Source organism: Mya arenaria, chromosome 2 (genome assembly GCF_026914265.1).
Source record: "Mya arenaria isolate MELC-2E11 chromosome 2, ASM2691426v1".
NCBI classification, from domain to species: Eukaryota; Metazoa; Mollusca; class Bivalvia; order Myida; family Myidae; genus Mya; species Mya arenaria.
Genome location: NC_069123.1, coordinates 44795185 through 44818039, shown reverse-complemented (window position 1 = coordinate 44818039; position 22855 = coordinate 44795185). Strand labels below are relative to the sequence as shown.

The following is a 22855-nucleotide window of genomic DNA, read 5'->3' as shown; positions in this document are numbered from 1 at the left end:
TTAATGCTCACGTAAGATAAAGAATTCCCAGACATCGGCGTCATGAAGTATTTTCTGAGCAAACAATGTATTTCAATCTTGGTAAACAAGAAGCAGTGATAATTTATATTTCAATGCACAACATGTCAATTAATAACATGGAACCCGTCCGCATCATCGGCAACACGAATATGTTTGAACAGTTTCCTTTGTCATGATTTACGTTTGTTTCTCTTGTCGTTTCTCTAAAGCCAACACAGCGCCGTCACTCTGGTCTTCTAATGTGTTTCCGTGGGCAGGTACCCGTGAATCCACGCATTGCACGCATGTTCGTGTAAACCCACTTCCGGTATTAATCGTGTGTCCGTGTGTAGAAGCGTTTCTATTAACTTAAGCAGACATACAGAATTGGTTCGACATTATGAACCCTCACAATTACAGTCTTTTTGAAATAAACAACTTGTGATCAAAGTATCAAAGGACCTCCGTCACGATCTATATGCTGTCAGCCTTGTTGAAATAATTTGCATATCATAATAATGAAAACGAATTTTCAAGTATTTTTCACAGATTGAAAACTTAAAATTCTTAAAAAGATGGAACAATTTTTAACATTTGTAATTCTTAATCATATGTTTCACTATGTGTTATATTTGTTTTCATCCCAATTAACATCCCCCCCATCCCCCACACCCCATTGTGCATCAAGAAAAGCTTTTACATTAACGTGTATTTTTTTTTTTTTTTTTTTTTCATATGTATTCGATTTAAACACGTATTCTGTGAAAATATGCTTGATGCCATAGGTTCTTTACTCAGTTGCATAAACCAACAACAGAGGAATTCAATACAGATATAATATATAAACAGTGGGAATCAAGTAATTCTCCATAGAAAGCATGCGTGGCGAATGTATAATGGTTAGTGTTGAGATATTTCGGTGGATTTCTTTAACATTTCAATAAGTATATCGTTTTAAAGTCATAATTCCATTTTCTTTAAATATTCTTGATGACATTGTGTCTCTTCTCAGTTGCATAAACCAACAACTGAGGAATTCAATACAGATATAATATATATTTACAGTGAGCATCAAGTAATTCTCCATAGAAAACATGCCTGGCGAATGTACAACGGTTAGTGTTGAGATATTTCGGTGGATTTCTTTATAAACGTATAACGTTTTAACGTCGTAATTCAATTGTCTTTAAATAGATTATGCGACTTATCTGGTAAGACATTATTTGTAAACTCGTTCATAAAAGGTATTGTCATGTTATCGTGTTATGATGTAGTGCCTGCCACACGTTACAAATACAATACCTGTTAATCTGCGCTTAAAAAGTGATAATCTCTTAACATAAGATATAAAGAATATATTTCTACCAAAGGTGATTTACCTTAACTTCAATATCCAAGATCCCTGATAATCGATCTCTCTCGATCTGTTGTCTGTATTGTTTATTACGCGTGTATGGCTAAAGCAAATCTGTGTGACAATGGAGGCCGGTATACGAGCGGGGTGTGATGGGTAGTTTACGACGTCTGTTGCGCAACAAGGTATATTTGACATTGGCATTAGGAGCGATCACCACGGGACGGACATGAAAAAGAACACACCTACATGATTCGCTCGTCGTCGAGGAATAGAAAATTGTAATTGGCTATTACAAACATTTACCATATGTGGAACTTAACATAATGGATGCTTTGCACCATTTGAATAATATTTGAATAATGATAAATCTCGCTTTTCTATGACGCAATTTTTCAAAGATTTTCTGCCGTACTTAAATGTGAAGAGATCGGATGTATTGTTTTCCGAAATATTGAGAGGATCCTAAATGGTTCAATATGAAGAAGTTTGTGGACAGTTTTGCTTTTTTAATATAGTATATGAACTAACATAATGTGGTGTCCTATTGACTGCCTAGTTACTGGACATGGTAGAATAAACACTCGAGAATAACAGCTAATGCGATGGATGCAATTGAACTCGGAATTGATTTTTAAAACAAACTCTAGTGAACACAAGGTACGACAAGTGTTAGGTTATATCCGAGCAGCGGGTTTTCACTAAGTAGGATGTAGGAGCTATTGTGGAAGTCTCGGCAAGATATTGATGTGGACAGAAATAGCCGGACCGCTATTATCTGGATATAAAAACATTTCTGGGGTTTGTGAATCCATTTCCGTTCATGATAAAACACGTTGTTTTCTTTATTTCCAGGTATGAATGAAATTTGATGACAGAGAATGAAACTGGCAACTCTGTGAGAAGTAGTTAATATCACAAGCATATGAAGAAGAGAAAATAGCTGTTTGCACTTATTGGTATTCAGAAGTTTGTTTGTTGTTTTTTCTCGTTGGAATAGACACGTGCTTTAACGACCTTTTTTATTTTATTTATTTTTATAATGTGATTGACAACTATTCATAAGATGATTCATTGCTGATGTGACAATTACAAACAAACTCGGACTTTGTGTTACAATGAATTCCGTGACAACACTTAAACTCATACACGGATTAAATTAGCCCTTTTAATTGCGAGTTAAAAAGGAAAAGGGAAAACGTGATATAATGTAGCAAAATGTTGATTTCTGGCTTGAAACATATATTACACACAACGTGCGGCAGACATCACCTTGAGTGTTGGTGTTGTGTAACCTGACGAGCAGGCACGGGTTTAGGGAGTTCTTCTCCTTTTGGATGCTTATAACTTCGCTTGCATGATGAACTCGTCTGAGGACATCTACAACTACAAATGTTCGGACAAGGGTCTGCTACTTCCAGCCATTAATGAGTACACATGGGCCCTGGGCGTCCGGATATTTTTCTATTTGATCGGAATGCTCTGGTGCTTTCTCGGGATCGCAATCGTAGCAGACACGTTTATGATCGGTAAGTTGTCAATTTCTAAAGCATTTTTTGTGCATAAATCGTTATGATCTGGAAATATAAGAATCTATCATAATCGGTTAATGACCGATTCAACCTCATGCAGCGTTACCCGATACGTCCATGACTAGCCTAGAGAACGTTTTATTTGTATCGGTATTTGACAGACATATCTATGACTTGTAAATGATCGACACCTTAATTGTTCGGTGAGCGCCGCCTTCATGGTCGGCATCTAATTGACACACATATAAAGTAATTAACCGACACTGGCAGAGTCGCTATAATTAGAATCGGTAAGTAGCCGACACGTGCGCACCGTTAACAAATACACTGAGCACATACACATGTCATATGAGGTATAATCTTAAATGACATTAATAGTAATATACGACCAGTATATGGGATGTACACAACAAAGAACAGTGAAAGAACGAGGACTAAATAAAATTCGTCACCAAGATGGTGGTTTACGTTGCTCCGACAAAAATGAAGTTTAAAATAAAATATCTTTCAAATTCTTTGAAAATTGGCCAGAAAAGTGTGTTAAGTATGTTTTCCTCAATTTTGCTAAAACGACTTACATCAGCGATGTTTCTTTTCGTCCACCGACTGGCATTGAAGTGAAAATAACTTCGTTATATGCACTTCCTATATTTTTTTCTACCATTTTGTAGTCTGATATTTAGCCTTTCGAGTAATGTCATATATGGGGTTGCGGGCTTTGTTACCAACCAATTCAAAACAATGCGTTCAAACAATGATAGTTTTTTCTCCCACCTCAGATAAGTAGATCCAATAATTTAACCATGCTAGGTATTCTTATCTTGCCCACGGGCGAAGATAAAATGCCCGTATGGAACTCCTTTTTAACGGTCGTCACATTATAATTACCTCCCTTGTTGAAGACTGTCGTCTGTAGCATCATGGAAACCTTGTCTTGTGGCAATATTTAGAACGCTTATTAATTATTTCTCGCTTCAAATGTCACTATAAAACAGTTTTCACGCATTTCAAGAAATAATGCGTCACTCTCCTCCGAACTATTTAAATATCGAATTGACTGTTAACATAACCCGAATCACTGCGCGCATATCCATGACATCCACGTGCTATCGCAAATCCATACGCAATTATGTTCACTAAGCACAAAAGAGTTCCAGCAAAAAATACATTTTTACTTAGTTTTGCTTAGACCACACCAAATTGATATTTCGTTCAGCGGATTTACCGCTCCTATTTTTTTGAAAATGTAAAAAATATTTTTTTATTTTTTGTGTGCCCGCACCTCCATTTTGATCGCCATGCAGATTTTTTTTCAGGTAATAATTTATTAAAAGGCTAAAAATAATCAAGTATAATTTTTCTACGCTAGTTTTCGTGTTTTTGTAAAGGGGAGTTACCGATGCATAGTGTTTTATACTGTATATCAATCGGTTTAGCATGGGTTTCAATAAATTCAATCAAAATGGCCGCTTCCGGTATAAACAATGTGGCTCGAAATTTTGGAAATTTGGAAATTAAATCTTATTTTTGACAATAAATATGTTTTGAGCATGCTTGAAGCCATTGTTGATCGTCTCATGCACTAAAGGATCATTATTTAAAGCAATCATTATGCAATAAAGCATGTGTATCTGACACTGTTAGCGATTATATTGCGTAATTAGTGACTCGTTTTAAATGGAAATCGGAATGATCAACTTTGTACTATTTTATTCAAGTCATAAAACAAGGGACCAAAATGTTACCTCGCTACAACGATGCTGAAGATGACACAGGTCAACTTAACTGGAACATGTGTCATTGTTTGGTCCAAATTGATGTATCAAGCTCATTTTTGATCAAATTCTGACAAAGCAACAGTTTTGAACAAATATCTTTTCACAAATAGCGATATAAACACTGGTATGGATATACCTCAACATAAGTAAGCCTAAATTTATCACCTTATATTTTGTTTTTATTTGCAACATAATCCGGGATTGTAATGCATCAATTGTAACCACTGCCCCGCCCACCCCTCGCCCTTGTTCCAGGGGTTTACCGGGGACAGCAGCGGCAATGGGCTGTGTTTTTACCTTTCAGGTGGCCCCGCAGTGCCTAGTGAATGTGGTTTTGTCTTCATATTGAAAATAGTCGGGAATGGTCCTCACATAGGTATTCGGGTTGCGGGGGCCATTTGGCAGGGATTTTACCAGCAGTGTGTGACAGTGTCCCTGCAGGTCGGGTATTTTAACTGGGTTTTGAGAGACCGGAAGTCAAAGTCCCCGCTATTCCGGACTTGGGGGGGGGGGGGCATATACAATTGGCTGGTGCATAAAAACATTTAAATAACCAAAAAAAGTACTCTGAAAAATACCCTTGTTCTTTTTGTTTTAATAAGCACATGTCATTGCATTTCCTGTGATAATAAAAACAAAATTTAGTCTATGTTATATGGAGTCTGATGTTTGCTGATGCCAGTGTGTAAGTGATCATTTTTTACAAATCCAAAATCAATCCTAAGTTATGTCTAAATACAGTTGCATATTATGTTAAACTGATTCAGGTAGATTTATATAAGTCGTTTCAAACTCTTTACTAAAAGCAGGGTTATTTATTATTATGAATGATCGTCATATTAAAGTACGTTTTAATTATATAAGAAATTAGATTAATCCATAAAATGTTTGTACTAAACACGGATGAATAAATAGTATGTATTCCGACATTTTCCCAATGTCCATTAGAGGTTCAGTTCAAGATGGCATTAAAATGGGTTCAAGGGCAGTTATTTTGAACAATCTTTCTTATTTATATTGAATATAAGGAAAAAAATATTTTTCGCTCTTCGCTCGCTTCGGTTTTTATGAAACCTGACAAAAAAAAATAATTTTTTTTTCGCTCGCTCGCTCCAATTTTTTTCGGCAAACATCCGAGGAACTAAACATTAATTTGGTGTGGCCTTAACTGAGGTGGGAGAAAAAGCATCTACCATAGCCGCTCGTGTAAGATAGTTTCATCCCGACCCTCGCGCAGGGTGTTTTGCGGAAACTCGGTAAAACACCCTACGCTCGGGCGGAATGAACCTATCTTACACTCTCGGCCATGGAAGATACTTATAATCTGTATTTAATATCGTATGGTACCAATATACAATTATTAACTTAATAATTACAATATGGGTAGGGTAGCTACCAAGGTCACGACATACCAATATATGAAGACAACTAAGTCTAATATACAATGTCTGTTTAAGAAAATGCGCACAATATTGGATAATGCAAAAAAATAATCTGTTTTTTTTATTTTAACGCATTAACACGGTTAGTCATTTGATTTTAATCATCAATCAAAATTGTGTTTTTATGATTTGTGTACAAATAAAAAATAAGCGATAATATGGATCATTTTAACTGTGGATTTCGTGACCACGTAGCTGTTAAATAAAAAACAATATTTTTCAAAGCTAAAATGTTAACTTCTATTGTGCTCCTTTAAGTCATAATGCACCTTTTCTAATGCATAAATATCTGAATAACACCAGATATTATACAACAAGTCAAAAATGGAAATATTGTAGCAATTTAAGCTGGCAATCCACTTAATTATACAAATCTGTAATCTTAAAACAAAGACTCGATAAACCTCTTATTTCTTGTTTAGCTATATATAGTTTATTTTAGCATATGTAATTGCAATCTACTTATTTCAAGGACAATTATACCAATGTATTTAAACGTACCGTCTAAATTGTTGGCCATCAACACGAATAGTTCCTTTATACGTAATCGGTAACAAACACCATGATCTTAGTCTGTCAAAATTAGAAATTTAATTTTCACCCAGTTTTGGTCTAAAACTAAAGTATCATGACTTGCTAGCAGGTTCTAATCATTCTCATACGCTAGTGCAGTAAGGTCAGGATATGTGTTACAGTACACATACATAGACAAGCAAAACACAATCGACGCCTTTTAATCGTTATTTCAGTGTGTCATACATCTATCAGATTTGGGATGAACCTGGGTTCTAAAAATGTCCAGAATGAACCAGTAAGCATTTTCTTAAATGTGCCGATTTATTTATCTCCAAAACTGGCGATCTGCCCTCGGAAAACAATAATTATACCTTTCTTTGACCAAATCAAGGTATCAGATGAGATTTTAACAAAAGAGAAGGGTACAGAATCGTAGTTTTGTAGAATAAAGTGCATTGAGTGAGTCAGTAATCCTAGTAAGAACGTGCATTGTTTTCACGAGATATCTTAATACAGACATGAATTCCATCTTAAACAAGAGTCATCGCAAACAAGTAATTGCTCTTCATTCGGTGCACAATGTCGTTGCTGAAAATATCGTCTTAACATACAGAAAACAATGTTTATAATTACCGAATCGAGGACCTTTTTCACCCTAACAATGAACCAGGAAACTAGGACGCACCTGACACTGTCCTTGATATAATAAAAAAGTATGTAAAGGCCTTGCGGAGTGATGCAATCACTGGAGATGATGAAAGAATGATAAACGTGACTGGTAAGTTGATGATACATTCGGTAAGCAGCTAGGAAACGGCCGAATGGCGTGAATGGGAGATGGCCGACATCTGTATGATTGTATTGAAGGAAATGGCACTTTCAGGTCTCAATGTGACGTGGGTATATGTTTGTCGGCATGAAATTTCAAATCATTCAAACATTCCTAGATCTTCAATCTTAAAGTGAAACCATTATTAAAAAAACATAACATACAAATGTATAACCAATATCAATTTTGACTGATAAGCCTTTACCTACTTACTAAATAATGTATTATGGACAATTTTAATTACTGATTACAAAATTGTAACCGTTTATTTAACAGTAGAAAGCGCAAAAAAATATTAAATGATTGGTGAATGCTAAAAGATTTACTGTGGTCTACTATAGTCTCATACGGTTGAAATACCGTGATTTATGCTCATTTTTTTCAAATTAAACTCGATATCCTTAATAATAATCATTGTTTTCGACATTTCTTCATCGTTTTTGGAATATTTAAAAAATATTATTAACTATGGTTAATCTTATTTGGGAGTAAAAGTGCATCTTTTAAAAATATGAATAACTATAAAGGAATTTCGATAATCTGCAAGTGCTCGTGGTTTTTTTTTTTTGGATTTAACGTCATGGTAATTCAACAAACCGTGATATTTGTCTTCAAGGAGACGGAATAAGCGGGTCACACTGAAAACACGACCGAATTTGCAAATTCGAACACAATTAAAATGATTTGTTTATAACGTTATTGGAAATATGATTATCATTAGTTTTTCACCATTTTAGCAGCCAAAACAAAATTTATAGTTTGACACTTTACTTTTTTTTCTCTTACGGCATCGTAGTATTTTCACGATATATGTGACGAAATCTACCTTGTCTGTGTATACTAAATCTATACATGACATTAAATGCCTTTAGTTTATGCTATATCTCTATCCGCGTTCATTGGTTCCAGGTATCGAGAAGATTACGAGCAAGACGCGGATCATCCGGGTCTCCAACCAGAAGTCGGCGACCGGATATGACGAGTTGGAGGTTAAAGTCTGGAACGACACAGTCGCAAACCTTAGTCTTATGGCATTCGGAACCAGCGCACCGGAAATCCTCCTCAACGTTATCGAAATATGCTTTAAGGGATTCAAAGCCAACGATCTCGGTCCTGCGACAATAGTAGGATCGGCCGCCTTCAATTTGCTGATCATAACCGCTGTGTGTATAACGAGTATACCTAAAGGTGAAGGTCGTAAGATCGGAAATGTGCGCGTGTACTGCGTGACGACGGGGTTCAGCGTGTTCGCATACGTGTGGATGCTTCTGGTGCTGCTGGTCATCTCGCCGGAAGTGGTGGAGCTGTGGGAGGCGGTGGTCACCTTTCTCTTTTTCCCCGTCCTCATCGTCATATGCTTCCTCACTGACAAGATGTACTGCTGTCGCCGCTCCAACAAGACTGCCTCTGAGGTCGAGATAGGCATAGGTAAGACTTACTTCAACCACGCTTATTGTCTTACAATAAACATGGGGCTTTCCCTCACTCACATTTGAAATCTTTGATTATGATTTATTTGTTTGGAACACTTATTATAGTCCAATAGAATCCCCAAATATGTACAATACGCACGTCATAATACTATAATACACCAACATATTCAAGCCCGTGTATATCGTATATCTGGTGATGTGATCTTGAAGTTGGGCGACGTGTTTCAAGTCGACCTAAGAGTAAAACCCAGGACAAATGCAAGTATCACGTTCATGACAAGAATGATCAGAAAGCACATATCATTGTTTATCATTTGGATTATCTTAAAACGTAGAGAAAAAATATGCATACAAAGTAAATGCTTTAATATCTTGGCCCTGAGCGACTGCAACATTTGCTTATTACTTCAAATTACAATCAAAGCGCTGATAGCGCTGCATGAACAGGGTTTTATACGGTTTTCACCATTATGATTCATGAACATGTGTGTATTAATAAGGTGAAGATATGTAGCACAGTGAATCTTAAGAGTCCCCGTGAAAAAAAAAAACAACCACAGGGGCCGCCCCAGGTTTATTGAAGCATAGTGGTAAATGACAAATTAATATTTTATTGACAATAAAGTTAATGTCGCCGTGTAAGCAGGCAAACTAGGATGGGGAATGTAACCAGTCCCACCATAAGACTCCATCCTATGGTGTTACAATATGAATTAGGCTTGCCAAGGATTTATTAACAAAAGAAATAAAATAGAAATTGGTTGATCATCCGGGGTGAATTTAAAATATACACTATAACCGTTTCCGGTTGGTAATTAGATGTTGGCTTTGACAAAGACTATACTAATTATTAAATTAAAAACGATTCTTTTCAGGACCACTGTTCAAATTTTAAATAGGTATTTTAAAATGATATATACATAATTAACATAAAAAATGCACTCTCACCCGGGAGGAACGATAAATAGATAATATGCAACGGCTGGTGAATTATTCAAACAGAATAGAAACAAACTTCACAAAGCCTTCCTTCCCGTTAATGTGTGGGGTTTAATAATAGAAAATGAAAATATAAAAAAGGGTGAATGATTGTGCTATTCCCAACCAAGAAAATGAAATATATACTAATCAAATATTACTCATGAGCAAGAGTTTGCCTATGTTTGCCTTGTTATTCACAAAACAACTTCGAAAATACAACAGATTAAAGAGAAACAGTTTCTTAATTAAAATGATCAAAACTAAAATAATTTATTTCGAACAATTGTAAATGAAACACCTTAAAGTTATTAAATCCGTGATATTTTCTCATATTTACACCAAACCAGCAAACAAATATAACTCAATTCATTTCAATGAAATGCCATTTTCAAAAATAAATACACAAACATCCGTCTATACATACACTATAAAAAGTGTATAAAATAAATTAAACAAAATAAGTCTTGAAAAATCTTTAATTTCAAAACTTTTTCCTTCTTTGTCTATATGGTCAGCAACTCCCCTCTATTTCCATATCGTCAGCTAACTCGTCAGCACTTAAGTACGTGTCTGTCAAAATGGCGTCCGTCTGTTATTCCCACGTGGGCTATCACGTGATGTTTTAAGCGGGTAAACAGTGAGATCATTGGGATCATTATGTCACGTGATGGAATGATGCGCTTTGAGTGGATAGTTATTCTTTGTTTACGTTTCGCTGTTCATTCATTTTTTTGGCGCAGGGATACTAATTTAATACTATTTTATTTGAGTTCAACAAATTAAATACATATTGCGTTATGATTGCTTCTTGCTTTGTCAAATCTAGATCGGTTATTGGAAACATAGCTTGCAGTTTATATAGTCCGCACTTTCTTAAACTATATTTTTGGTGGTAAAGGGGCAAACGACACTTGTTACTATTAATAGGCATTTTATGTTGTGAGTGTCGAGTTTGTGGCTACACTGAACAGGGTTGAACACAACCCTGTTCAAAAACGAATAAAACGCTTAGCTATGAACTGCAAATTTAAAGGTAATCGTCATCATCTCGTTTTTTGACATGATGTTAAAAAACAATAAGCAAATTCCTTTTAAAAAGTGGGGAAAGTTTTACATTAGGAACAAATGTACGTTGATACGTATAGTCCACGAATGGATGCATAAACACCTTGTTTCATCAACGGGTTGGACAAATCTTTACACACATTAACTATTTTGAATCTACACTCCTTTAAATGATGATTTGTCGACAAAAATAGTCCGCATAACGCAAATAAGTTGTTTTGTCGACATAAAAAAGTCGATACATTTAGTAACCAGGTGAACGAGTCGGTATTATATTGAAACTCTCGCCAAGTTGACTGAACTCATGATCACATCATCACCATGTACGAGTTAGTTTAAATATCAATACGTAATACGATTTGTTGTTTTCGATTTCTGAAGATCATGTAGCTCTCTAAAACCCCATTTACAAAATTTACTGTTGTTGCTGTGTTTCTTATATTTTATATACATACATTATATATATATTTTAGAGCTAGTGTCAACAAAACATTTATCTTTATACTAATTTTATATTGTGTATTAACAGCTTCCAGAGGTAATTTCCAGCTTACAGTCCGCAATACCTTAGTTGGCTTTATAAAACGTCTCCCGAGTACTTAACTTTTCTATTCTTAGCTGAAAGCCTTCGCTATTATTCCGTTGTTATATTAACAGTTTAATCAACGGGTTTCAACTGTTAGCTGTTTCATGTGTATTGCTTCATCGTGTTCTCGTACATCTTCTTCATCCTTTATAAGGAAACTATTTGAATCAATAAAAAAAAACAAGTTTATTATAAACGTAATGATAATATTATATCAAATTGGTTCATGCTTTTCGCTTGTTTATTAAAAAATAATGCCGGATTATATCATTTGAAACATTGTGTATATCAAAATTTTACTAATTTTAGTGAGTTTTCGGTAAAGAACAAGCTTTATCGCATATAGTTCAACCTTGTGCGATATTTCAATTAAATATTGTTTAATTATTTACGACAATCAATTATAAGCATGAACTAAATATGAATAAAAGAAATAGTGCAAGATTACAACATAATTCACCTCGTGGTTGTCAAAAGTTTATATTTCTTGAGTTTGGTGCTCACTCGGTGAACCCTATTTTTTACACTGAATCGAAGACATTCAAGCAGTTTTTCACTCTTTCCTTTCTCTGGAATGATTTTACTCTCTAATTCCGACTACCAAATACATGGTACGGCACGTTTGATCTCGAGTCGTACTGTTTCAGAACCGGGCTCGTTTGAGCTCAAATGTGCGCCCGTTGGGACCGCGTATATCCTCGGTAACTCTCGACATCGCTCGTGATAACGTTGTGCTGTCGCTTTATCGATCCCCTAGAGACCCATTAGTTTTACCCTATGTGCCATTTGTATTACATGTTTAATAAGCATTTTTTATTTTTGCTTTTTATATGTATTTGTAACATATTACATTCTCGACCGATACGATTGATGTTGTTAAAGTAAACAATCATGTATTCGCTATTTGATTAAGATCAAAACCACTTCGTTTGTAATACCTAAATAAGATCAAAACCACTTCGTTTGTAATACCTAAATGCTTCAAACAAAAAAGTTCTGGAATAAAAAATGGCCATTACCCTGATATTGATTGGCAATTATTGTTAAAGTCAATTGTTGACTAACGTTAAGTGCTTGATGTGTTTAGTTAGAATGTCTATAGCTTGCAACATGTATATAAAATAGCTTTTATTTATTCAGAACGCTGATTTGCTTAATCATACATTCCAAAAAAGATATAAAATACTGTAAGTATTTTCCATGGCCGCTCATGTAAGATAGCTTCATCCCAACCCGAGCGTAGTGTGTTTTGCGGAAACGATGTTAAAGAAGTTTCCGCGAACACCCTTCGCGAGGATTGGGATGAAAATATCTTTCCAGCAAGGAAAATATTTTGATCTACTTTTCTAGGTTGGAAGAAATATGATAAGTAAACTATGATATTTATCATGCTGTTGACTATAGAAACGTTTATCGTATATACTAATGATGTGATCATGTAATTTCGTGATTCCATATAATCGATATAATTTGATAAGTTGCCATGATATAACTCGCGAAGTCGTCATTAAACAGCGGACAAGACTGATAACAATATCACATCATCAGTGTATTCGATATATGATTCCAGTGGCTTTCTAAAATAGCCATAACATAGCCATAGTTACCTCAGCCTGGTCTACATGTATTTACTACTATCTAGACAATTATCAGTTAAGTCCAATGATACTGAGCAGCTTTTGATGAATAACCATGGTAATCAAGGACGTTGCTCGGAGATACAACCAGTTCCGTGACGCTGTCTCTGGTTCCGGTGCGTGCTTGTGTTCCAAGGTTCACCAGGTTCATCCGTCCTCGAGGTCTTTTTGAAAGGAAGCTTGTCGGGGAGGTGGGCAGCCCCGGTGGACCTATGCTCCATATAGTGATTCCCGTGACGAGTCGTATAAAAATAGTGATTTCCGGTTCCTGTTAATTGGTCCCGGTTTCATATAATTTACATTATCGAAACAACATGTTTGACTATATACTACTGTATTCAAACTGCATATAGGCCTCGCTGATGTGCTGCTTCATTCTAAATTTCCCATTGATTAATAGGATATTCCAATTTATCATTTTGCCTTTTTCCTGGAAAGTCATAGTTAATCATAGATTATAACTGTTGGGGTGTTTCATCGGAAATGAGACTGTATGTAACTTGCTGATCGTACACTAGGACCCATGTCACGATATGACTTCTAATAAGATTGAAAATTACCATGCGTAAAGCTATAGCAATATACATATATATATGGTTGACCTACATTTATTACAGAACTATAATGATCTCAATGTAAATATATATAGATACATTTATATATACATGATCTAAAAAGCATATAGTATAAACGATTCTCAACACTGGCTACGTTTAAAAATGTGTATTTGCTATTTGTTTGTACCATTTGAGCTTTAACATGTTACTATTCGCTCAGACATCGACAACAATATGGGCGGCGACCGTAAGGACAATGTGGACATCATCCACATCGCCAAGGAGCTTGGCCGCTATCACATACCGGAAGAGGAGGCGGCCAAGATCGCGGCCCTGAAGCTATCAAAGGGACAATCCCACAATTCCGGCTGGTACCGGATACAGGCCACACGTAAACTCACCGGAAGCCAACGCGTACAGCCAAAGGTCAAGGAGGCTTTCAAAGATGTAAGTAACCAGTATCGTGTGACGTCACAAAAAACTCACAACTGAGGGATTATCCCCGGTTAAATGCCTCACCTGGGTTCGGTTCTTTTTCTACCTTTATCGGTCAGCATTTCCATAGCAATCGAGTTCTAGTACCAAAACACGGGGTAACAATGCAACACAGGTCCTAAACAATGAGCCAATTATTCATTTATTCATCAAGCCAATTTTTAACATGATACATCACTATCAGCCAAAAGTTTGATTTTAATGCCTGGAAATCTAGAGAAAAATCGAAGTGTTTACGTCACAGTAGTTTTAAAGAAGAAAGGAATTGAACAATAACTGTTGTGTGTCGATTTGTTGGCATCAATTATTCAGGGAAACAGGAGTAACACACGCAATGTTGCAATTTCGCACACCAGAATGAATCCTTCTGGAGAAAACACCGCAATTAGCATGCACATCTATATAGATTTCATACCTTTTTGTCGCCGGGTTGTCCCGGTACCCCTACATTGGGTGGTAGACCACGGAGCAGAAAACAACAACAATCATGGCGATCGTGATATTTAGCTCACGCTCTAGATCTGAAGCAGTTTTATGTTACATATTATAAAATATACATATCATCAATAATACACTGAAATGATATTATTAGGATAATAAAAAGTGATGTAACGCGAGCTGACGGGTCCATACGACAATGAAGATTATCACAACATTATCCCATATTGCAAATACACAATCATAATGTCGTAACATTAGGAACAGGGGGGATAAACAATAAGAGAGGGCCCTATAGATATATGAAATCAAAAGCATAATTTTAAAGCACGGGATAAATATATGGTTTATGGTAAAGGCGGAAATGTGAAGGATTAAATTGATTATGTTAGTACGTATTGGTTATGGGCTAAAACCTACCATTACCCTACTATCGACACTAAAATCCTAACACTACAATAATTACATGGTATAGGAAAATCGATGGGGCGAACTAAATTTTGACACCATATATAGTAAAATAATGATAAAAAAATACAACAAAAATCAACACCCTATGCCTTTCTGACTGTAGTTTAATTAAAGTTACGGCTAGATTAACTTACATTATAACACTATTTGACAAAATGTTTTAATTTAAGATATAAATATATGAATTATGTAGAAATAGTGCTTGACACGTTGACCTGTCTCACAAGTGGTTGTGGGTTGAAACCCCAAATGGAGGGCTGGGATAGGTCTAGTGGTATAGGTGTCCGCCTCTCCCCCGAGCGGTTGTGGTTTGAAGCACCACATGGAGGATGTAGAAAAGTCTAGTGGTATAGGTGTCCGCCTCTCACCAGAGAGGTTGTGGTTTGAAGCACCACATGGAGGATTGGGAGAAGTCTAGTGGTATAGGTATCCTCCTCTCCCTCGAGAGATTGTGGTTTGAAGCACCACATGGAGGATTGGGAGGAGTCTAGCGGTATAGGTATCCCCCTCTCCCTCGAGAGGTTGTGGTTTGAAGCACCACATGAAGGATGGGGAGAAGTCTAGTGGTATAGGTATCCCCCTCTCCCTCGAGAGGTTGTGGTTTGAAGCACCACATGGAGGATGGGGAGAAGTCTAGCGGTATATGTATCCCCCTCTCCCTCGAGAGGTTGTGGTTTGAAGTACCACATGGAGGATGGGGAGAAGTCTAGCGGTATAGGTACCCCCCTCTCCCTCGAGAGGTTGTGGTTTGAAGCACCACATGGAGGATGGGGAGAAGTCTAGTGGTATAGGTATCCGCCGCTCGCAAAAGAGGTTGTTGGTTGAAGCACCGCATGGAATGCGGAGAGAGGTCTTGTGGTAAAGGTGTACGCCTTTCACAAAAGACGTTTTGGGTTGAAGCCCCGCATGGAGGGCGGAAAGAGGTCTAGTGGTATAGTTGTATGCCTCTCACTCAAGAGGTTATGTGTGGAAGCCCCCGATTGGTATAGCAATTATTTTTTACACAAGAAATAATGGGTTGAAGCCAGACATTGATAGAGCAGTATGCCTCTCACCGGTGACGATCACAGTACATGGGATCCCGTAGTTTGTAGTATTTTTGTCGTTGCAAGGTGTTGTATCTAAACCACTCATCGTTCGATGCTTTAACACCGCTCAATGTTTTCATTTCTACACACAGATCTACACAACCGTGATGAATCGCTCATATCTGCAGCAGTCTCCGGAACCGGAAAACACGAGTCTTTCCGCTGTCGACCTGACGGACAACGGAAACAGGGCGGTCGTGGAGTTCACTGCCGCATCTAGCGCCGTCCTCGAAAACGAGGGGAAGGTGCGGCTCGGTATCAGGCGGTACGGCAGGCTAGACCTTCCGGTCAGCGTCAAGTAGGTGGCTCTCTTGTTGTGTTGAGGTTATATTTTTGGAATGTGTGTATCTAAAAACACAAAACGTACACTTTCATATTAACTAACCTTTTGCATATTGTTTCTTTATGAACATAACCAGTCCACGTTGTAATTGTAGAGTAACTCTTGATAAGCGATACTATACTGCAGAACGCTGGTATAAATATTTAAAAGTTAAAATAAGAACAAGATATAATAATATATGCACGCTACGAAAATAATATTATAACGATTATTTAAAGTTAAGAGACTGTCTTTCATGTTTCGGTATTTCCTTTTTCAGACTTGAAACAATAGACGGGACAGCGGAGGCGAACAGCGACTACATCCCACTGAAGACTTCAGTCCAGTTTGCGATCGGGGAGACGCTGAAGGAAATCAACATAGAAATCGTTGACGATGATGTATGGGAGCCGGACGAGTTCTTCTTTGCCAAGCTTTTCGTGGACCATGGTGATCCGAGCGTCAAGCACGTGACTCTTGGGAGCGTCTCCATTAACCAGATAACCATTATCAATGACGACGGTAAGGGGCTTTTTACTGTCATGTGTATGGCATTAGTAGTTACTTGTATAGTGTATACCCACTACCCAAATTATAAATTATTACTCAGCCCCGTGAATTATCAGGTTTGGACTTGTTACTTATACATGTAGCTTGGCGTAGTTTTTTTAGATATAGAGTAATAGTGACCGTTAACCTTAAACTATTTCGTCAGTATTTGATGTAACTAATCTACAAATATTTATTTTCAATTTTCAAGTCAACCGCAATGCGCTATTTTATACCACTAAGTATCCGTATTTGAAGATGAAAGCGCTGAAAGCGTTGAAAGGCTGTAGGCATTGTTCAGTTCTATGTTGTTTAAACTTGTTTTGTTTTGCGATTGCATTGAAGAAGATCATGGCTGTGTCAAAGCTCTTTCAATGCGCTCGACATGTCGCCATTTAGCGTCTAGTTTAAAATTATTCGGCTTGCTAACGTCTATTGAACGTATTCAAATGAGGTGGTCTTTAAATTTGCACAATTTCAACGGCATAGTACCATACGTCACATTTAGTAACATGGGAGTTTGGTTTGTGGTTACCAAGCCGGACAAGTGGGTTTCCTTCGGGTACTCCGGTTTCCCCTACAGCACAAGACCACACTCTCGCGTAACATCGTGCCAACACGAGTGATTAATATAATGTTGTAATAACTTGTTTCACAATCGTTGTAAAATAAATAGGTTTAAACCAAACTAAACTAAGTAACATTGGCGCATTTATCATCAAAGTTTGGTGAACTACATTGCTACATGTTTTGTATTGCATAGAGCCGGGAACGTTCGAGTTTACCAAGCCGAGCTACGTGGTAAGGGAGGGTACGGGAAAAGCGCAGTTATTTGTGAATCGGGTGAACGGGGCGGATGGTGTGGTGCACGTGCATTGGGAAACGCGGGACCTATCAGCACGGAGTGGCAAGGACTACATAGCAGGCTTGGGGGACCTGATGTTCGGGCATGGGGAGACGCAGAAAACCATCGAGGTCATTATACTCGACAGTGAGGTACGGGCGGTAGATCTTGGGAACTGTTCTTTAGTATATATAGTTCATGCCAGTCACCGAAGTTACGTGTCATAACTACTGCTGGTTGAAGACTAGTTAGTTTTCATTTTCGTTTCTCCATCTTTGCCAATAGATGGTCTTGATACACATACTGAAAACGTACGGTTGTTTTGCATGCTCCTGAAGGATGGTATATAGCAATAGCACTATTCACCCGTCCGTTCGCTCATCTATCCGTCCGTCCGTATGACCTTCCTTTACAAATTTGTCTCAACAGTAGCTTTTTTATCATTTAAACATCACAGAATTATACAGCACGGTGAAAAGTGGCGTCGATCATACATTTTTTTGCTGTCAAATGTTGAGGCCATGCTACACAATGTAATCTCATAGCGTCTCAACAATACTTCTGCGAATATTGATAACAATTCATAGGATTGTCAATTCCATCTGCCATGGAGGCTGTCGCGCATGACAGTTTTGCTCTCATCACAAAGGTCAATGTCACATTTTTAGATTTTAAGATCAATTATAAACAAACATTCGCGGCCATAACATTTTAACTGGTTTTAAGAAAGACAGTAACACGTTTGATATTTAATCTGTCAATCATAGTTTTCAAAATTTGTCTATTGACGAATACGAATGATGTAATGCATAAATGTTTTGCATCACTTATAATAAAATGAATTATTCAAGATTATACAATCCAGGAGCGTACATGTCAAATGTCCCAACCAAACCTATTTAGACTAAATATTTCAAGAAGTAAGCAGTTTGTGCCATTTCAGACAAATATTTATCATATCGCCGGAAAGGTTCCTCAACCCGCCACCAAAATAGCGCTTGGATCTGATGTTGATGTTTTTTTCGATGGGGGTGGGGCGATGGGGCTGGGATGTTACTTATTTGAAGCGTTAAACAATTATTATGGTTGGAAATAAAATGGCTTTCTGTCTGTTTGTAAAAGAGAAGTTTTACATTTCTAAAAAAAAGTGGTTAAACGTATGTCGCGACCAAAGAATTAAATTCGCCCTTTATACCGTCTTGCGCACCTTTCCTGGGATACTTTCATTTGTAGAACTATTTTTTAGGATGTGAGGTGCAATAGAAACTTAAGATTACGTATAGTTACTTTATGATTAATGCAAATGTTATTTTCCTCTGCCCTCAGTTATCGGAGCGCGACTGCAGCTTCCAGGCCGAGATCTCCACGGCAGCGGCAGGTGCGCGGATCGGCAAGATCGGCAAGACCATTGTGACCCTCGTCAACGACGATGGTACGTGTCTACCCTTACATCCCAGGTCCCACCGCGTCCTCCTTCAATGATAGCCGCCGCTCTTACCCCATGAACCCCTGTTTATGACTTTCCCGGCCAGTCACCAGTTAGAAATACATAATTGCTAATTTCCTCGTGCTTAGCAAATTACTGCTTCTTGTGGTTTTAGTAGTCAGGGGTTAACTTTGTTTGTTATTACACAGACATGCAGTGCAGTGGACTGCGCAAACGGTGCAATGCAATAAACAATTCAATCAGAAGGACCACGACGAAGTTCGTGCTAATTTCATCGACATAAACAAACAAGGAATTATGTTAAACGTTTTTCTTGTTAATAATTATTAAGAATTCTCTTCGCATGGAGAAACATCAAAGCACCAATTATAGCGTGAAGTATCGTAAACAATATGAAAAATGAAAGTGGGTGTTTAATTAACTTGAGCTATGTCTTGATCGTCATACTAAAAACCATAAGGTATAGAAAGAGCTTGGTCCCCGCTACGTCCGTCTGTTTGTGTCAGAGTTAAAGCTGCATTCTCACAGATTGAACGTTTTAACAACTTCTTTATTTTTTGTCTTGGAACGAGCCAATTTTTGCGAAATCCATGGAAAGCAGTGATATAAGACTGCTGACAAAAAATTAGATCGCAGATTTTTATATTTAAATTTTCGAACGGAAATATGCAAATCTGCGATCAAATCATTTGTCAGCATTTTTTTATCATTGGTTTGCAGATATTTACGCAAGAAATTGCTCATTCCAGACAAAAAAATGAAAGAGTTGTAAAAACGGTAAATCTGTGAGAGTGCAGCTTTAAGGGTAACTATGGGAGATGTGATGGATGCAGGTCCGCCCATGTTGTTGTGATTTTAAACAGGTGCACTACTCAATAAGTTTAATAGGCATTGATTAGAAAGCAGACAAGTGTAACTGCTTTATATGTTACAAGGTATTGCTTTGTTAGACAAGTAGTTTCTAGTACGCTGAAGTCAATAGAAAATAACAACGGAATACGTGTTGCTTGCATAACAATATCAGTATACTTGCGTATATACATGTAGTAACAGGTACTCTACTTGTCGATAACACAACTAAATGAATTCTTCCGCTAGTTAACATTAAACAATTCACTCAAAATAGTAATAATTAACAGTGGTTGTCGGCAATATTGACGAGCTGGTGGACAATACAGACATTGTACATTTGACGAGCTGGTGGACAATACAGACATTGTACATGTGACGAGCTGTTGGACAATACAGACATTGTACATGTGACGAGCTGGTGGACAATACAGACATTGTACATGTGTATTAATGGGAACTGTCTTTTGGTAGCAACGAGTTGGTGTTTTGGTTTTGAACGAGTAGCTGTAGCAAACGTGTTATCATTGTCCTCCTCCTCCTCCTCCTCCTCCTCCTCCTCATCGTCGTCGTCGTCGTCGTCGTCGTCGTCATCATCATCATCATCATCATCATCATCATCATCATCATCATCAGCATCATCATCATCAACAACAACAACATCAGCAGCAGCAGCAGCAATAACAACATCACCATCAACAATAAATGCAAAAGCAGCACAAACATCATCATCACGGACATCACCATAATATAATGTATTTGCATATGCGAAACAGAGAGAGGATGACGTGTATCAGTATCGTTCTACGAAATTTGAACAATGAGGACATGCAAGTCATTGGTATTCTTTGGCAGTGATATTGTTCTTAACAGCGAACGCTGAGTTCTAGAGGTACATATCCGCTCGTTCATTGACAAATCATGCACATTCGCGTGTATCTATTGTAGAGTTTCAGGACATGGTGTCGCGGATCGCGGCCCAGACCCGACAGAACCTTGACGCCCTGAAGCTCGAGTCATCCAGTTGGCGGGAACAGATTGCGTGCGCCATGAACGTGAACGGCGGTGATGTGGAAAACGCCTCAGCCTTCGACTATGTCATGCATTTTATCTCATTCTTTTGGAAGGTAAAAAGCTGAATGATCTTGCGAATCCTCTACTTTATGTATTGTATCTATTGTTTTCAATGTGTTTTTTTAGTGTTTTGTAACATGCTAAATGTTGTATTGGAATTGTATTGATATTTACGGAGACTACTGAAACATTTATGTATTCAGTTTAATACGGAATATACGGTATAATAAGCCAAATTCGAACAATACTGAAATCAATTTTCCAAAACAATCCACCATCTTCTACCCGTGCAGGTTCTGTTCGCGTTCATCCCTCCGCCTCACATCGCGGGCGGCTGGCTCACTTTCTGGCTCTCCCTCCTCTGGATCGGCATCCTCACCATGGTCGTCGGCGACCTCGCCAACATCTTCGGCTGTCTCGTCGGCCTCGGAGATCTCATCACCGCCATCACATTCGTGGCTCTCGGCACCAGGTAAGCTATTTTTGTTTACGGACTTGAATTAACGCTTGCAATCATATTGTATTTGCTTAGCTGTCCAGTATTAACTTTTAACTGACCCATCAATATATGTAAGATTTTCTTTATGTCTTGGAAACCAGATATAAGACCAGTTTTTGCTAACAGTTTGACCATAAAGCATGCCATTCTATTCCAGCATGCCGGATACTTTTGCGTCCCGCCAGGCGGCGATCAACGAGAAGTTCGCGGACAGTTCCATCGGCAACGTGAACGGAAGTAACGCCGTCAACGTATTCCTGGGACTCGGTCTGCCCTGGCTAATAGCCACCATCTACTGGGCCGCGAAGGTGATATTGCGCTTGTTTAACCATGTTATATATTTCGAAAATAAGTAAATAAGAATTCTATTGTTTAAATTTACAACGCTCGCGTTTTCTATTCTAACGTAAGGATGAGTTATTCTTTGATTATAACTTATAAGTATCAATGTCTTATATAAAAGTTGACAAAATTTGCTGAGATTGAAAAATGTTATGTGTGTTTGTTCTGCAGGGCGAGGTGTTCGCCTACCCGAGCGACAGCCTTGGCTTCAGTGTAGTGCTGTACCTGTCCACGGCGGTGGTTACTATTCTGATCCTCTTAATGCGCCGCCGCATACCGTCTTTGTTTGGCGGCGTGGAGCTGGGCGGACCGGTGCCAGGCAAGTACGCCTGCTCCGGTGTCCTGGTCACACTGTGGATCTTCTACGTTGTCATGTCCTCCTTGAAGGCCCAGGGAATTTTACAGGCGGACTTCTGAACGGGGCAAACCCAGCTTTATCTGTGATAGTTTAGTTATTTATATATTTACGCCGTGATCTGTGGCCCTGTGTGAGTATTGTGGATTGTTGCCACAGCGCTTTGATGGACTCCTCTAACACGGCAGTTTATACGGCATATATCCGCAAAATAGCGCCGTGTTGGTGAAGTGTCAATCATTATGTACATGACCATAATAGTAAAATGTGGCTTCGGCAAGTGTTTGACATTATACATAAAACATTTTGTGATTTTTACTAAACGTATTAAATATGAATCGATACGACTTTGTTACCTTTCAAAAATATATA

General features: G+C 37.8%; 1 protein-coding gene across 3 annotated transcripts; it reads left to right on the top strand.

Moving 5' to 3' along the window:
• The first annotated feature begins 1503 nt into the window (after positions 1-1503).
• Positions 1504-22820, top strand: LOC128219838 (sodium/calcium exchanger 1-like). Of its 3 annotated transcripts, XM_052927951.1 has the most exons (12): positions 1504-1635; positions 2210-2883; positions 8361-8879; positions 13931-14157; positions 16295-16500; positions 16805-17046; positions 17837-18069; positions 19244-19349; positions 21162-21340; positions 21581-21759; positions 21944-22094; positions 22300-22820. In XM_052927951.1, exons 2-12 carry the CDS (start codon positions 2712-2714, stop codon positions 22543-22545), a joined length of 2460 nt encoding a protein of 819 aa, XP_052783911.1. In that variant the 5' UTR covers positions 1504-1635; positions 2210-2711; the 3' UTR covers positions 22546-22820. The 3 variants fall into 3 exon arrangements, with proteins under 3 accessions (XP_052783911.1, XP_052783903.1, XP_052783919.1); XM_052927943.1 differs by lacking the exon at positions 1504-1635 and having other exon boundaries at positions 2060-2883; XM_052927959.1 differs by lacking the exons at positions 1504-1635; positions 2210-2883; positions 8361-8879 and adding an exon at positions 12168-12217.
• Positions 22821-22855: the final 35 nt, after the last annotated feature.

What these genes read in the sequence shown, in the direction of transcription:
- LOC128219838 (XM_052927951.1), top strand. Translation starts at nt 2,712, where the DNA reads ATGATGAACTCGTCTGAGGACATCTACAACTACAAATGTTCGGACAAG. An exon ending in GACCCTCGTCAACGACGATG is followed by an intron (nt 19,350 to 21,161) that starts GTACGTGTCTAC and finishes TATCTATTGTAG; the next exon opens with AGTTTCAGGACATGGTGTCG. An exon ending in CCATCTACTGGGCCGCGAAG is followed by an intron (nt 22,095 to 22,299) that starts GTGATATTGCGC and finishes TTTGTTCTGCAG; the next exon opens with GGCGAGGTGTTCGCCTACCC.